The sequence below is a fragment of the Rhinopithecus roxellana genome, chromosome 9, assembly GCF_007565055.1.
Source record: "Rhinopithecus roxellana isolate Shanxi Qingling chromosome 9, ASM756505v1, whole genome shotgun sequence".
NCBI lineage: Eukaryota > Metazoa > Chordata > Mammalia > Primates > Cercopithecidae > Rhinopithecus > Rhinopithecus roxellana.
The window spans coordinates 58881094-58897013 of NC_044557.1; the positions used below are offsets into that span (position 1 = coordinate 58881094).

The following is a 15920-nucleotide window of genomic DNA, read 5'->3' on the forward strand; positions in this document are numbered from 1 at the left end:
TAGGTAATGAAAAACCCAGCCCACATTAGTACCCAGGAAGGAGTCATCAAAGAGAACACGAGACAAACTCAAGAACACTTTGTAAACTCAAAAGAACAGAGCAGGTCAAAGAATAAAGATTGGCAGCAGCAAAGAGTTGAAGAAGTGTCACCCTGTATTTAGGGGTCCTGCTAAAGAGAGTCATGTATCAACAAAGAGCATCCAGGAAAGTATCATGCATCAGACTATCCGCATTCACCCTTAAAGCCTTCACATTCCTCAGCTCAGAAAAGATTCCCCATTCCCTAGTTGCTAATGTCAAAAATTTAGAAACCATCATTTATTTCTCCCTTTTATTTCCTTCCTCCCCCATCAATCAATCAATCAATCAATCAATCAGTCAGTCAGTCAGCAAGCCACCCTCTAAATTATATACTGATCCATCCACCTCTTTATAACTCCACTGCATGGGTATAACTTCACAAAAGTCTGAGGACTACTGGTGTCCAAAGTAGGGGGCAGCCTTGTGAGGCTGAGCTCTGAACCTGTGGATTCTGTCCTAACTGTGTAATCCTGAAAATGCTTGGTGTGGAAGATCTATACATTTAGTGTCAGAAGTGTTGCATAAGTATAGAAAAATTGCTTTTCCTTTTTAATAGTGGTTCATCTAAATTTATTTAACTGTGGAAAATATAAGGATTGAATAAGGGCATAGTTAATGTGTTACATCTATCAATAAGATCAACTATAATGCTGTAATAAAAAGTGTTTACGAAGGTTCAATATAATAAAAATACCAGTTTTCCTAGGTATAAATTTAACATAGCTGTAATAAAACTACCTTCAGAATTCTTTTAATCGAAAAGCTGATCCTAAAAGTCGAATGGGAAAATAAACAAGAATGGCCAGGAAGACTGGGGAAGAGAAAAAGAGTAATGAAGAAGGACTAGCCCTATTAGATATCTATGAAAACATATTGTAAAGACACAATAGTTAAAAGAGCTTACTACTAGAACGTTAATAGACAAATGGAACACTATAGACACAAAATATATGCATGAGTTTATTCTGTGAAAAAGGAAGCATCTCAAATCAAAGGAGGAAAAGGTGGAATACTGAATCAATGATAGTAAGACAACTACTAAATATAAAGAAAAAAGTTGGATCCATACCTTCCTAATATTTGCCCCTCCAAAAACAAAAAAATAAAAGAAATGTAAAAAAGTGAAATCTACAAGTACTACAAGAGAAACCAGAAGGACTAGAAGAAAGCAAGGGATTCTTTTAACACATTTTAAATGGGGAAGGCCTTTCCAAAGACTGTGCAAAATCCAGAAGCCATAAAAGTAAATATTGTAAATTTGACTACATAAAAATATATTGCAAAATTTCTGCATGGCAAAGATTCCACAAGCAAAGACAAAACTAAACCAAACTGGGGAAAATAATAATGATCTATATTACAGACAAAGGACTAACCTCCCTCACGTGTCATGGCAGCTAGCTTCCCACAGAGTAAGTGATGAGAGAGAGAGAGAGAGAAAGAGAGAGTACACCCAAGATGAAATATGGAAGGTGCAGACCTTTTATAACCTGATCTCTGGAGTGATAATTGAGTTTTTCTTTCGAATTTTTCTGATTTGTTTCCCCGTGGTATCATTTATCTTGTTTCTTGTCTTTTTCTTAGAAACTTTAAAATTAGATTTAGAAGCTTAATTAACTTTATGTTAAGCCTTTTTGCCAAGAATATTTCATATGTAGTATATTGAATTTTATGTTTCCTTTTATTAGTGAAGCAACTTTCTCAGAAGCACCACAGTGGACTTGTTCTCAAGTCTGATTGGCCAGATCAGGGAAATATGCACTGTCCTGAACCAATCACTGGTGATGAAAGGACCTGCCACCGGAGTTCTGCTACTACACAGGATGAAGAGAGGTAATCTCAGAGAGTAAAAACCAAAGTTGCATGAATTGGTTAGAGTTCTTAGGTCCAGAGGACAAGGTGCTTTCCCTTGGGTTTAAACAGAAACATTAACTTGGAGTCCCAAAGGCAAGTGGCCAGAGTTGTGGCAGAAAGGTAAACTGAGGCCACATCATGGAAGGACTGCATACAACACACAGTAAATACTGCCAAGTAGGGAAACGCCATGATCAGATGGACATTTTAGAAAGAACCAGTCTGGCCACAGCAAGAAAAGTCTAGGCAAATCTGGAGGCAAGTGGTGTCACTGGGATTCAAGTGTAGGCAACTGCTGGCTGGGATCAGCTAGTTGGTAGCAGCTAGACCCACCTCTAATATTTGAGGGGCCTGAAGGTAAGAGTACCAAAGGAGGCCAACATACCATGTGAACAAATATTCAAAGTTAATCCCAGTGCTATGGGAGGCTAAGGTGGGTGGATCACGAGCTCAGGAGATGAAGACCATCCTGGCCAACATGGTGAAACCTCATCTCTACTAAAAATACAAAAATTAGCTGGATGTGGTGGCGTGTGCCTGCAGTCCCAGCTACTCTAGAGGCTAAGGTGGGAGATTCGCATGAACCCAGGAGGCGGAGGTTGCAGTGAGCCGAGATCTTGCCACTGCACTCCAGCCTAGAGAGGGTGAGACTCTGTCTCCAAAAAAAAAAAAAAAAAAAAAGTTATAAATCAAGCTAGTGAACTGTCAAAAGCTCTGTTTTCCTGCCTTGATAAACACATCTTCCTAAGGACCTGAAAGGTCAGGTTTACGTTGAGAATTTTGACTCCTTGGAGTTCCATGCTCGATCTTGGAGCCCCAGAAAAGCAGGCTCTGGCCTACGGCCTTCCTCACTTCCCTTCCCTGTCCAAATAAGACTGTGGAATAACGCAGATATTTGGAATGTTTGGATCTTACCTGACTACTTACTATTTATGTGAACTGAGGCACTTTAGCGTCTACAATTTTCAAGTGACAGCCATTGGGGGTAAAGCAGGAAACAAAATAATGGCTCTGCCCATGTGGAACCCAGAGGATAGTGGGAGAAAGAAGTCAGCAAACAGGTGAGCTATAGGTAGTGGTTGATAATGGCCTACTGTGTGGCTTCTCTCAGAGATGTATGTGCTTTTCTCCTGGAGGTGTTAGGTGGCCAGTGGTTCCCCAACAGGGCGGCATTTCTAGAGGCCTTTGGGGGTGTGTGGGCGTTTGGTGGTCACCAAGCCTGGGCATTCACGTATGGCAAACTTTCAGCAACGTGCGGGACAGCGCTATTGCGCCCAAAGTGCCAAGGGAGCACCTGTTGAGAAACGGTGCAAGGTGTTCTGTCCTCATGGTGGATTTAGGGTATAGGGGAGGCAGGGCGTGATTCTGACAGCTACTTCTTTCACCAGCAGCACCCATCCATCCCTTCTTGTAGGTGCTCTGAGGTCGCTTGTTGGGGAAGGAGAAGAGTCCAGGAGGGGTCGGACGGACTTGGGCGGGTCTTTCCTGGAACGAGGGCCAAAGAGTCGCAGCGGCGGCCCAGATGCAGAGGACCACAGCGACACCTGGCTCTTCTTCAAGCGGCGTCCGAAGGCGGCCTTCCAGCGACTCAAAGGAGTTTAAGGGGACCTGCAGGGGCGTGGCGGGGGCGTAGCTGCGCGCCGACTGCGTGAGGTCGAAGGGCACGCAGTGTCGGCGTCATGGCGGCCTCCGTGCAAGGCTCTGCTTGGGGACCGTTGCGGGTTGGCATCCCCGGCCTGTGCTGCCGCCGGCCGCCTCTGGGTCTGTACGCGCGCGTGCGGCGGCTGCCCGGGCCGGAGGTGTCTGGGCGGAGCGTGGCTGCGGCCAGCGGACCGGGCACCTGGGGCACTGACCACTACTGCCTGGAGCTGCTGCGGTGAGCGAACACGACCTTCCAGGGCGGGGGAGAGTAGTTGGGAAGCGGGGTCCTGGGGTGGGAGCGGCTGCGGCTCGCGTCCGACCTGACGTTTGAGAGAGCGGACGGCGCCTTCCTCGTGCCCTTCTGGGTGTGAGTTCTAGTGGGCGCCGGGTGTGGGTGTGCGGAGGCAGCGAGCCCACAGGAACATTCACATGGGTCACAAAATTATGGCAAAATTCCTTCGACTGCCCACGCTTGTCGCCTTATCCGAACCTTAATTTTAACCGAATTCAGAGTTTTTGCATGAATAACCTTTTTTATTCACAGAACGTCTATTAATTTTAATGACAACGGAAGCCAACTTTGAGTTCTTTCTGTGGGCCTGGCATTATGCAAAATAGATTACGAGTAATTAGTCTTAGTTACACGTTGCGACGGACAAATGTAGACCTATCATTTAAGGTTGTGAGTAATAAAGAATTTAGAACAATGCCTGGCATATAGTAAGGGCACAGTGAGTGGAAGTCATTATTATCTCATTTAACATACAAGGAAACGGGGTTTTTAAAACGGGGTTTTAAACCTGTTTTTTTAAATCTAATGATAATTTGCCAGAGGTTTACAAGAATAGCCTCATAAAGTCAGAACCCTGAAGTGTTTTGTTTGTTGGGCAGAGCCCTAGGAAGGCCTGGCACTTGGGTGTCGTTCCTTAATCATTTGTGGAGGTGGGTTGGATAAATCAGGTCACCTGGTTCATGCGGCAGGGGCCCCTGGGAATCTAGGCCTGACTGCTGACACCAGTGGCTTAAGCCCCGATGCCCTTCTGCATCTCATTTGAAAGAGTGGGGTAAGATCTCGAAGTACTTGGTCTCAAGGACTTACCAAAAGTACTCGAATAACTGAACTACCTTGAAGTTGATTATGCAAATAAAACCTGTTTTTTTAAATTCCATTTTAGAGAAAAGTAGCATAACACAACAAAATACATGCATTTCAGTGTTTTGTTTATAATCACTTTTTAAAAATTGTGGGCCAGCCGCGGTGGCTCATGCCTGTAGTCTCCGCACTTTAGGAGGCTGAGATTGGCGGATTGCTTGAGCCTAGCTGCCTGAGACCAGGCTGGCCAACATGGTGAACCCCCATCCCTACAAAAAAATACAAAAATTAGCTGGGCCTTGTGTCCCGCGCTTGTGGTCCCAGCTTCTCCAGAGGCTGACATGGGAGGATCGCTTCAACCTGGGAGGTGGAGGTTGCAGTGAGCCAAGATGGCTTCACTGCACTCTAGCCTGGAGGACAGTCTCAAAAACAAGAAAACAAAAATTATTTGTTCCCTACCTTATTTATTGATTACTTGTAAGAGAAACAAGATAGCAGTAATGGAAATCAGGCATTAAGAATTGTAAAAGCAAAAAAAAAAAGGCAAAATTGTTAAAAGATTGCATTAGTTTTACATATTTAAGTTGTTATATTTTGATGATAAAAACTTTAAGTTGCCAGAGTATACCACCCAATAGCCACTAGTGTCATAACTGCAGAGATAATCACTATTAAAAATTTCTTATCTATTCTTCCAGGGATAGTCTGTGGATTTACAAATATTTAAGGTTGGAGGAATGGCTCACACCTGTAATCTCAGCATTTTGGGAAGCCTAGGCAGAAGGGTTGCTTGAGCCCAGGAGTTTGAGACCAGCCTGGGTGACATAGTGGCACCTTGTTGCTACAAAAAATAAAAAAATTAGCTGGACTTGGTGGAACAATCTGTGGTCCCAGGGAGGGAGAGGCGGGAGGATCACTTCACTCCAGGAGGTTGAGGCTGCTATGAGCCAAGTTTGCTCCATTGCACTCCAGCCGAGGCAACAGAGCAAGACCCTGTTTCAAAACAAACAAAAATATTTAAGTACATTATTATTTTTTACTTCAGTCACATGCCAGTTTTTCTCAAGTATGTATATTGTATTTACAAATGGTCAGGTACTTAACCTGTCCATGTTATTTGTGTGGAATAGGGGTTCTTGACTCTAGTGACTTATTTCAAATGCTGAATTTTGCAGACAGGCCTGATTTGAGAGTATTAATCCCAGCTCTATCACTTGGGAAGATTCCATTTTGGCTGGGCACCATGGCTCACACCTGTAACCTTAGCACTTTGGGAGGCTGAGGAGGGAGGATTGCTTGAACCTGAGAGTTCCAGACTAGCCTAGGCAACATAGTGGCACCCCTTCTCTACGAAAAAGATAAAATTAGCTGGGCATGGTGGTACGCACCTGTAGTCCCAGCTACTCGGGAGGCTGAGGGGGGGGATCACTTGAACATGGGAGGTTGAGGCTGCAGTGAGCCAAGATCTTGCCACTGCACTCCAGCCTGGGTGACAGAATGAGACTCTGTCTCAAAAAGAAAAAAAAAGAGATACAGTTTTTTCCTCATTTGTAAACGTTTACTTTTACCTTATAGCCTGTTGTTGTGAGGATTAAATGTGATGATATAGTAAAAAATGCTTAGCAGAGTTCAGACACATAACACATAATACATTTAAAAAATAAAAATAAGCTTGAAATAAAATTTCTGACTTCTAATTGTCCATCAATAATCTCTGCAAGATTTGGCCTCTGAAATTGTGCAGGGTTGTTTTGGACGTGCATTTTATGCAAGGCCTCCAAATATTGGGAAAAATAACAGGCCATAACTTCCGGTTTGCCATCTTAGGCTCTCCTAGGAATTTAGGTTCTTGGGAAAATCTCAAGCCTAATTTACATAGGCTTCTCTGACTTTGACTTTGAGGAGGATAAACACAGAGCCTCAGGCTGTAGTGAGAAGGTGAGGAGGTACTACTGGTGATGCTGAAGTGCACTAATGTTCTTTACTTTCCTACAGTCTCACCAGGAAATCACTTCCTTTGTGCCTCAGTGGCACAAGTCCATGGTACTAATGCACAACAATCCTAATAACCTATGTGCTTATTTCTCATACATCTGTCTCTCTTGACTAAATTGAAGTCAGTACCCACCTTCAGTGTCTGGAACAGTGCCTGACACATAGTAGGCACTGCATAAATGTTAGAATGAATGAGAGGTTATTGGCCCTATTGCCATATAAAGCTGTTATATATACATCCATAATATGGCATTTCTCATTGTCTGGGACAGCTCTCAGGTAACTGGATCTTGGTTAGATGCTTAGGACATCCTTGTATATCCATAGTTCAATAATTCATATTTATAACAATAATCTAAGTGATGAAGAAATGGCTAAATAATCAGTATATCCTGTTTAATGTGTTGAAGGAGGTAATATTGTTTAGAAAAATTTCCATCCAAAATTAAAAAATAAATTTGTTAATAGGGCAAATCCTTAGCTGTGTGGAAGATTTATTTTCCAAATGTTGCTACATTTCATTTTTCATTTCCCTCTAAGAAGCTTGAAGTACTTCACATACTGCTTATTTTTAGGAGATAACCTTGATAGGTTATTAAGCTTCATTTACGAATTGGGAAATAGGAGCGATTGGTGTCATTTCTATTAATCATCAGTTGGGTGATGGAAGTTAAGATTATAGTTTGATTCCATTCAGTGTTTTTCTCACTGTTTCATGTTAACCTCAAGTGTTTTAAACACTTCTGAAATTCGGAGACTTTTTATGGTAAAATACAATTTAAAAATGTCAATTATAGAGCTGCTTTGCCTTTGCTGTCCTTAGAAACTTTTGGGGAACCATTTTGTAGGTGAAACTGCTTAGGGTGAGATCTTTTTAGTAGTACTCTTGAGATAGTAAGGTTACTGTTTGTGACCTCATCTTTTGGTTTATGTGGCAATTGGGGGAGATTGTCAAGGGAATGACTAGAAGCAGTTTAAGTTCTCTGTTAGGGACATGACAAAATGTGAACCAGTTGAAAAGTGGGAACAATGTGAATTTTAGTACCTAAACTCTATGGGATGAGACCCAGGTTAGACTCATATTAAATATTGTTTTGTAAGAAGGTTTCAATGTATTAAAGTAGGTAAATAGTCTGGTAAGTACCTTATACTTATGTCATCTTTCCTGGAGTGAATATGGTAAGGTCTATATGTTCGTAACATTTTATTTTGAAGTAATTGTAAACTTACATAAAAATTACAGAAATAGTACACAGAGATCCAATATACTCTTTAGCAGATTCCCTCATTTTTAACGCTCTGAAACATTTAAGGATAAGATGCAGACACGATACTCCATTATCTGCCCTTAATACTTTGGTCTATATATCATAAGTACAAGGATGCTTTCCCGTAAAATCACAGTACAGCCATCAAAATCAGGAAATTAATATTGATCCAGTATTACCATTTAATCCACAGGCCCTATTCAAATTTTGCTGGTTATCTTATTATGTTTTTTATCCAAAATCATGTGCCCCATTTAGTTTTATCTCTCTAGTCTTCTCCAATCTGGAACAATTCTTTAAGTCTTAGCTTTCAGGAGCTTGATATTTTTTTTGAAGAGAATAGGCCAGTTACTTTGTAGAAATCTCCTTTGATTTGGGTTTTTAATATTTTCTCATGACATGCATTTTTGGCAGAAATATCACAGAAGGGACACTCAGCTTTTCTCTCCATATCATATCAGGAAGCACATGACATTGATTTGTCCTATTACTATGATGTTAACCTGTGGTTGAAAAGGTGACTTCCAGATTTTTTTTTTGTAAATTTAATTAAGAATATTAATTATAAGCAAGAAAAGTACACTTTGTGGGGAGATACTTCAGTACTATGTAAATATTCTGTTTCCATCAAACTTTTACCCCTTTAACATTTTCAGGCATTTATTGATGATTTTTATCTGAATCAGTTAATACTATGATAGCTATCAAATGATGGTTTTTAAAAATTCCATCATGTCTTCTAAATTTAATAGTAGTCATTGTATTGGTTGTCAGGTTTTTCCTTCTCTTCCTATTTATTAATTTTTATTGGTACAGGCTCATAAGAGTCCTGTTTCAAATTGTTACTATTATTCATTTATTTATTTTAGAGACAGGATCTCCTGTAGACTGGAGTGCAGGGGCATTATCATAGCTCATTGTAACCTTGAACTCCTGGGCTCAAGTAATCTTCCCACCTCAGCTTCCTAAGTAGCTAGGACCACAGGCCCATGCCACCATGCCTACCTAATTTTTTTATTTTTTAAGTGTTTTGTAAAGACAAGGTCTCACTATGTTGTCCAGGCTGGTCTTGAACTCCTGGCCTCAAGGCATCCTCCCTGCTCTGCCTCCCACAGTGCTAGATTATAGGCATGAGCCACCATGCCTGGCCCTGTCATTATTTTTTGATCCTGAAATTGCTATGGACTTGGCCAGTGAGAGCTCTGTTAAGCCAGTTTCTGTGTTCTTTTGAGAAGTTTCCTCCATTCTTTAAACATTTCTTTACTTATTGCTCAAGAAGATGTTTTAGACTTACCTTGTGTTTTCCCTGCCCTAGGAATGAAGTCAGTCATTCCTTCCAGGAGCCTGTGTTAGTCTGTTTTGCATTACTATAAAGGAATATCTGAGACTTGGTAATTTATAAAGAAAAGAGGTTTCTTTGACTCATGGTTCTGCAGGCTGTACAAGAAGCATGCACAGTATCTGCTCAGCTTCTGGCAAGGCCTCGGGAAGCTTTTACTTGTGGCAGAAGATGAAGAGGAGCAGGCGTATCACATGGCAAGAGAGGAAGCAAAAGAGAGAAGGGGGGAGATGCCAGGCTCTTTTAAACAACCAGCTCTAGCATGAACTAATAGAGAACTCACTTATCCCCAAGGGGATGGCACCAAGCCGTTCACAAGGGATCCACTCCTGTGACCCAAATACCTCCCACTAGGCCCCACCTCTAACGCTGTGGGGGTCACATTTCAACATGAGATTTGGAGGAGACAAATATCCAAATATCAGAGCCCTAGTTTCTTTCAGTGGAGAATGGTTTCAGAAACCAAGATCTGGGTGCTAGGTGTGTTCACCAATACTGGAAATATGGGGTGGAGGCTGGGGATATTGTTACTTCTAGGCTCTTTCAGCAGGTGTTGCAAGGAAACATATGTGTGCACACAGTCCTCCGTGAATTTCTATGTCTTTTCTCTGCCTTTCTATGTATCTATGTGTCTTAAAAACCATACATTCACCCCAATATTTGCTTGAACTGTTTTAACTTGATTTGTACTTTTGAAGCTCATTTGAATTCTTACTAAAACAAAAGTGATTCTGAAACAGTTAAAATTATAAGTACTACATAAGTCAAAGTAAATTAATAGAGATTAGGTGGCATTGGGGTACATTTTTCATAATTTTTAAGGAACAGATATAAAAAATAAGACATGTCAGGCCCTTTCTGAACTGAAGCCTCATATTGTTGTTGTTTTTTTGAGATAGAGTCTTGCTCTGTCACCCAGGCTGGAGTACAGTGGCACAATCTGGGTTCACTGCAACCTCTGCCTCCTGGGCTCAAGCAGTTCTCGGGCCTCAACCTCTCAAGTAGCTGGGATTAGAGGCACATGCCGCCATGCCCGACTGATTTTTGTATTTTCAGTAGAGATGAGGTTTCACTAGGCTAGCCTTGAACTCCTGGCTTCAAGTGATCCGCCCGCCTTGGCCTCCCAAAGTGCTGGGATTGCAGGCATGAACCACCGCGCCCAACCTGAAGCCTTTTTGTTTTCAGTTAATTTTAGTCAGTATTTTTATGTGCAACTTGGAAAGTGAAGAGTAACTGTCTTTTTTTTTCTGTCTGTTACAGGAAACGGGATTATGAAGGTTATTTATGCTCCCTGCTGCTCCCTGCAGAATCCCGAAGCTCTGTTTTTGCACTGAGGGCTTTTAATGTGGAACTGGCTCAGGCTGGTATTAAGATACCTTAAAATATTATTTGCAAAATGGTGATATAATGTGTTTAATGCTGAACAATAAAGAAATATAGTTGTAATTTATATGTTAGATGTGTTTAGGGTCTCTGCTAGTGATTTCTTTCCCTGCTAACTGTTTAGGCTTAATAATTCAATACCAAAAATAAAACTATCTAATGAACTTAGTGGTTCTATAAATGCCATTCTGGAATTTTTTTTTTTTTTTTTTTTTTGAGACGGAGTCTTGCTCTGTCGCCCCCGCTGGAGTGCAGTGGCCGGATCTCAGCTCACTGCAAGCTCCACCTCCCGGGTTTACGCCATTCTCCTGCCTCAGCCTCCGGAGTAGCTGGGACTACAGGCGCCCGCCACCTCGCCCGGCTAGTTTTTTGTATTTTTAGTAGAGACAGGGTTTCACCGTGTTCGCCAGGATGGTCTCGATCTCCTGACCTCGTGATCCGCCCGTCTTGGCCTCCCAAAGTGCTGGGATTACAGGCTTGAGCCACCGTTCCCAGCCCATTCTGGAATTTTTTATTTCTCTTCCTGAGGATATTATAAAACTCTGCCATTAACGTTGCACATTTGTCTGTTAATTAAATAGGTTAGTCAGAGAATTACTGCTTATTCTTTCCAACAATTGCATAATTTACATGTATATAGCAGTTTTTCAAAGCACTTTTAAAATTGAGGTTTTAGCTTTAATGTGAGTAGGGAATGAAAGCAATTGTAACAAACCAGGACCTTAGATCATATTAATTCACTTTTGTCTAAGAATTCCAAAAGAAAGAGAGATCCTTTTTTCTTCTTTAGAATGGAAAGAATATGTGCAAATACAAAATAAATTGAAATGGTGGGTGGAGATGAGAGAGTGAAAACTGGAACAGCCTTAATCTTCTTAGTCATAAATTGAGAAGTCAGATATTGGGAGTGAAGGAACAAGAGAGGGTTCAGAGTCTTAAAGAGAGTAGCAAAGTTTGACACAGATTCTCAGGGAATATAGTAGGAAGTGAACAAGGAACAAATAAAAGGATGTGAATATGGCACTGAGGCACAACTGAGATTCACAACTATGAGTCTGCAGAGAGTCTAATAGACTGGCTCTTTTTTCCTCTGGTATCTTCCTGGAAGTCATGGGTTATGATTTTTCACCTCATGCTTTTTCAAGTATAAACTGTACATCAGCATGTTAAATCAGCCACTGTTTAGCCATAAATAGTTCCCACCTTGGTCTTTATTATCCTTTTTAAATGATTAAAATTTAATTTTTTAATTTTTAATTTTACAGACAGGTCACCCAGGCTGGGTGCAGTGGCATGATCACAGCTTATTGTAACCTTGAACTCCTGGGCTTTAAGTGATCCTCCCACCTCAACCTACCAAGTAGCTGAAACTGTAGATGTGCCACTATACCTGGCTAATTAAAAAGAGTTTTTTTTTTTTTTTTTTAGAGACAGAGTCTTGCTGTGTTGTCCAGGCTGGTCTCAAATTCTTGACCTCAAGTGATTTTCCTGCCTCAGCCTCCCAAAGTGGTGGGATTACAGGCATAAGCCACTGCACCCAGTCAATACAATTTTATTTTTAATAAACCCCCAGAGGTCCTTCTGAATTCTGTCACTTTGTACTTCTTTGTACACTTTGTACATCTTGCTACTTCTTTGCACACAGAGTCTTGTTTATTCACTCATTCAACAAGTGTTGATTGAATACAGGCACTTTATATAGACTGTATTCAATACTATACGCACATTACATGAAACAGGGTCTGCACTCAATGAACAAATAAATCATTGTGTCATGTGTCAGATGGAGAGAAATAAAGCAGGATAAGGAGGCTGTGAAGGCTGGGTACACCAGGGGTTCCTATTTTATGTAGGATGGTTAGGAGAAACCTCACAGACAAGGTGGCATTGGAGCAGAGATTTGAAGGAGGTGAGGGAGTGAGCTGTACAGATATGTGGACAGAGAGTTTTCTAGGCAGAAGGAACAGCAAGTGCAGTCTCTGAGGTGCAAGTGTGCCTGCTCAAAGAACAGAAGAAGGCAGGTGGTCCAGCAGAGCAGGGCGGGGTGCGTGGGAGGAGATTCAGTTAGGGGCACCTGGGTCAGAAAGGTAAGGTCTTGGAGACACCATTAAAATCACTTTGACCGAGTGAGATGGGAAGCCACTGGAGGGTTCTGAGCAGAGAGCCATCACCTCTTGGTTATATTTTGAAAGGATTACTCTTGCTGCTGTGTTGCTGTACTGTATGCCACTGGGATCTGGACACTAAACATTGCTAAGAAACCCACCCACCACCAGAGTATTTGGAAGTAATTTCACATATGGAAAAGTAAGAGTAGTACAAACAATACTCAGACCCTGTTGTGAATATTTTGTTCCATTTGCATTATCATTGTATCTACATATGTGTACATGTACATTTCTCTTTTTATGAATCATTTTAGAGTAACTTGACTATACCATGACCCTTATCCCTATAAACTTGAGTGTGTATCTCATAAGAATAAGGATAATCTCTTACATAACCACAGTACACTTACGAGAAAATAAACTTAACCTTGATGCAGTACTTTTATTTGATCTACCATCTGGTTCCCAGTTTTGTCAAATGACCCAGTAAGATCTTTTATGGCATTTTTTTCCCCTTCTCTATGGGATCTAATCTAGGATCATGTATTACATTTAGTTTTCTGTCTCTTTAGCCTCCTTTATTCTGGAACATTTCCATAGCCTTTCTTTGCGTTTTGTGACATTGACATATTTTAAATAATACTGCTCCTTTTAAGAATTAGAATGGTTCTCATTTGGGGTTTATTTTTCATAAGGATTGTATTAAACTTATGGATTCCTAGCGTAATATTACCTAAGTGGTCTGTGTCCTCCTTAGAGTCACAAGGAGGCATGAAATATCTGACTCCCAGCAGTAATGTTAATTTTAGTCACTGAGTCAAGAAGTTAATCCTTTTCCCCTTGCTACTAATAAGCAGCCTGTGAGGAGACCTTCTAAGACCATGTTCCTCATCCAAATTTACCTCCTAGATTTAGCTTGTGTTGGTGATTCTTGCCTCAACCTAAGAAGGCCATTCTTTTTTTTTGGATGGAGTTTTGCTCTTGTTGCCAAGGCTGGAGTGCAGTGGTGTGATCTTGGCTCACTGCAACCTCCGCCTCCCGGGTTCAAGCGATTCTCCTGCCTCAGCTCCCTGAGTAGCTGGGATTACAGGCACCCACCACCACGCCCGGCTAATTTTTTGTATTTTTAGTAGAGACAGAGTTTCATCATGTTGGCCAGGATGGTCTTGAACTCTTGACCTCAGGTGATCCACCGACCTCGGCCTCCCAAAGTGCAGGGTTTACAGATGTGAGTCACTGCGCCCAACCAGAAGGCCATTCTTAGTAGTGAGTGAGGGAGACGATCTAATAATCTTCTTTTTTTAAAAAAAGATTAAAGAATGAATAAATGAATTTATTTGAAAGTACATGCAGTAAAATTCTCTCTTTGTTGTCTTCCATAGGTTTTAAAAAATGTGGTCATGTATTTGCCACCATAGTCATAATATAGAACAGTTACATTAACTCAAAAAATTCCCTCAAAAATACTGATTTTTTGGACAGTAGAATGCATTTGCTAAAGTTTTTAAACCCTATTTGTAGGTTAAAGACTCAGTCTCTGAGAAAACAATTGGACTGATGCGAATACAGTTTTGGAAAAAAACCGTGGAAGATATATACTGTGACAAACCACCACATCAGCCTGTGGCCATTGAACTATGGAAGGTAAAAAAAAAATACTACTTTTGATTTGTAAGAATATTATTCGAGTCTACTTTTTGATGGATACAATTTGGGTCCTGGTGATTATAGTGGAATCTATTCTGAAAATATTCTTAGGCTTATGTATTCAGAGCTGTTATAGTTTTGGCACAGAAATTTAAAATCACCCACTAATAATTTACACAGGTCTTTTGTGTATTTGTTTATTAAAGGAAAAAGGAAGAATTAGTCTCTGTATTATAACTTGTATTTTCCACATTTCCATATTTGCCTGCAGAATTTAAATCCTACACATTTTGATGCAATAGCAAGTAAAATTTTCTGTTCTGTCTGCCTAACAGCAGCTCCTTATACCAGTGTTTTAATCCAGGTTCTGGGCTGTAGAACATGTGTTAATCTTTTGTGATGGGAGACTTACTCTCAGTGTTGTCCAGATACAAATCTAAAACTTGCCTTGTCTAGTTTGATAGAATTACCTATCCATTGTTGAGTTTTAGGTGTTAGAGTGGAAACCTATGGGCTAGAGTATTATTTGTATAGCTAAATGTATACCGTAAATGGTTTTATAGTAAAGCAGCTGTATGGATCCCTCACTCATAAGCAGCCACACATGGCTTAGAAATATTCTAAACTATGAGAGGAGGAAGGGAATTAGGTACCTTTCATCTCCGATCTGTGTCCCTGTTTTAATGCAATGATTGCCAAAAGAGGGTTTCTGTAACAGGAGCCACCCACAGACCTGACAGTGGTACACCTCTTCTCAGGTCTGCGCACCAGCAGAGGCAGGCCCAGTTTCTGGGCCCCAGATTGACTTCACAGAGCCCCAGTAAAGATGGAAAGCCAGACCCCCCCAACTGGGGATTGAGAAGAAAAAGTGGATGGGAAGCTGTGAGTATTAGATGAGTTCTTTACCTCTGTTCATCCCACTTCAAGAAGCTCAACCTAGGTGACTCACTAAAAAGTTATCCTAAAATCCAGAAACCCTTTCTATTTATTATTTTACATGTAAACCAGAGTATAGTGAAGGTGGAGGTTTATGTTAAGACTTGCATAAAAGGTTCTAGCCTTTGTCAGGAAATATGTGGAAGATTAGAGAGTCCTTTGATGCAAATATATCTTTCCTTGGCTTCTCTTAAAAAACCAGAAGATACATCTGAATTACAAAATGTTTTCATGTGTGCCAATTTAGGGTTGGTAAATTGTCCAATTTTAATAGCTGCTTGAATTTTGATGGTTAGTGTTGGCTGGCTTTCTGATGTGACCAGTGTTGATGCTAAATGTGAATATTTGAAAGATGCAGGTCTTGTTCAGTGCAGTTGTCCTTGTTGCATGTTCTCTATCCTTCCCCATCCTGCTGGAACATATGGGGCATATTGGGTATTTGAAGTGTTGGGTTCTTGAGGAGATTAAATAGATGGAACAATGACAATGTGTTATCCAGAGAGCACTTTTCTGTTGCACTGTTTCATTGTTATTTTTAGGGTACAAGATAGTTGAATATTTATAATTTCTTATC

The 15920-nt window shown here is 40.8% G+C and overlaps 1 protein-coding gene across 11 annotated transcripts in view; it reads left to right on the forward strand.

Moving 5' to 3' along the window:
• The first annotated feature begins 1786 nt into the window (after positions 1-1786).
• NDUFAF6 (NADH:ubiquinone oxidoreductase complex assembly factor 6) overlaps positions 1787-15920 on the forward strand; it is a 112522-nt gene continuing 98388 nt past the window's right edge. For 5 of the 11 annotated variants that reach the window (XR_004059303.1, XR_004059302.1, XM_030937954.1 and 2 more), the window contains exons 1-4: positions 1787-1915; positions 3351-3812; positions 10533-10632; positions 14285-14407. Coding sequence is in view for 7 of the 11 variants with exons in the window: in XM_030937954.1 (XP_030793814.1) it covers positions 3616-3812; positions 10533-10632; positions 14285-14407 (420 nt within the window). In the remaining 4 variants the exon portion in view is untranslated. Of the gene's footprint in view, positions 1916-3350; positions 3813-3893; positions 3945-10532; positions 10637-14284; positions 14408-15168; positions 15293-15920 lie in introns of those variants that run through there. The other 6 variants (XM_030937958.1, XM_030937959.1, XM_030937955.1 and 3 more) reach the window with 6 other exon arrangements.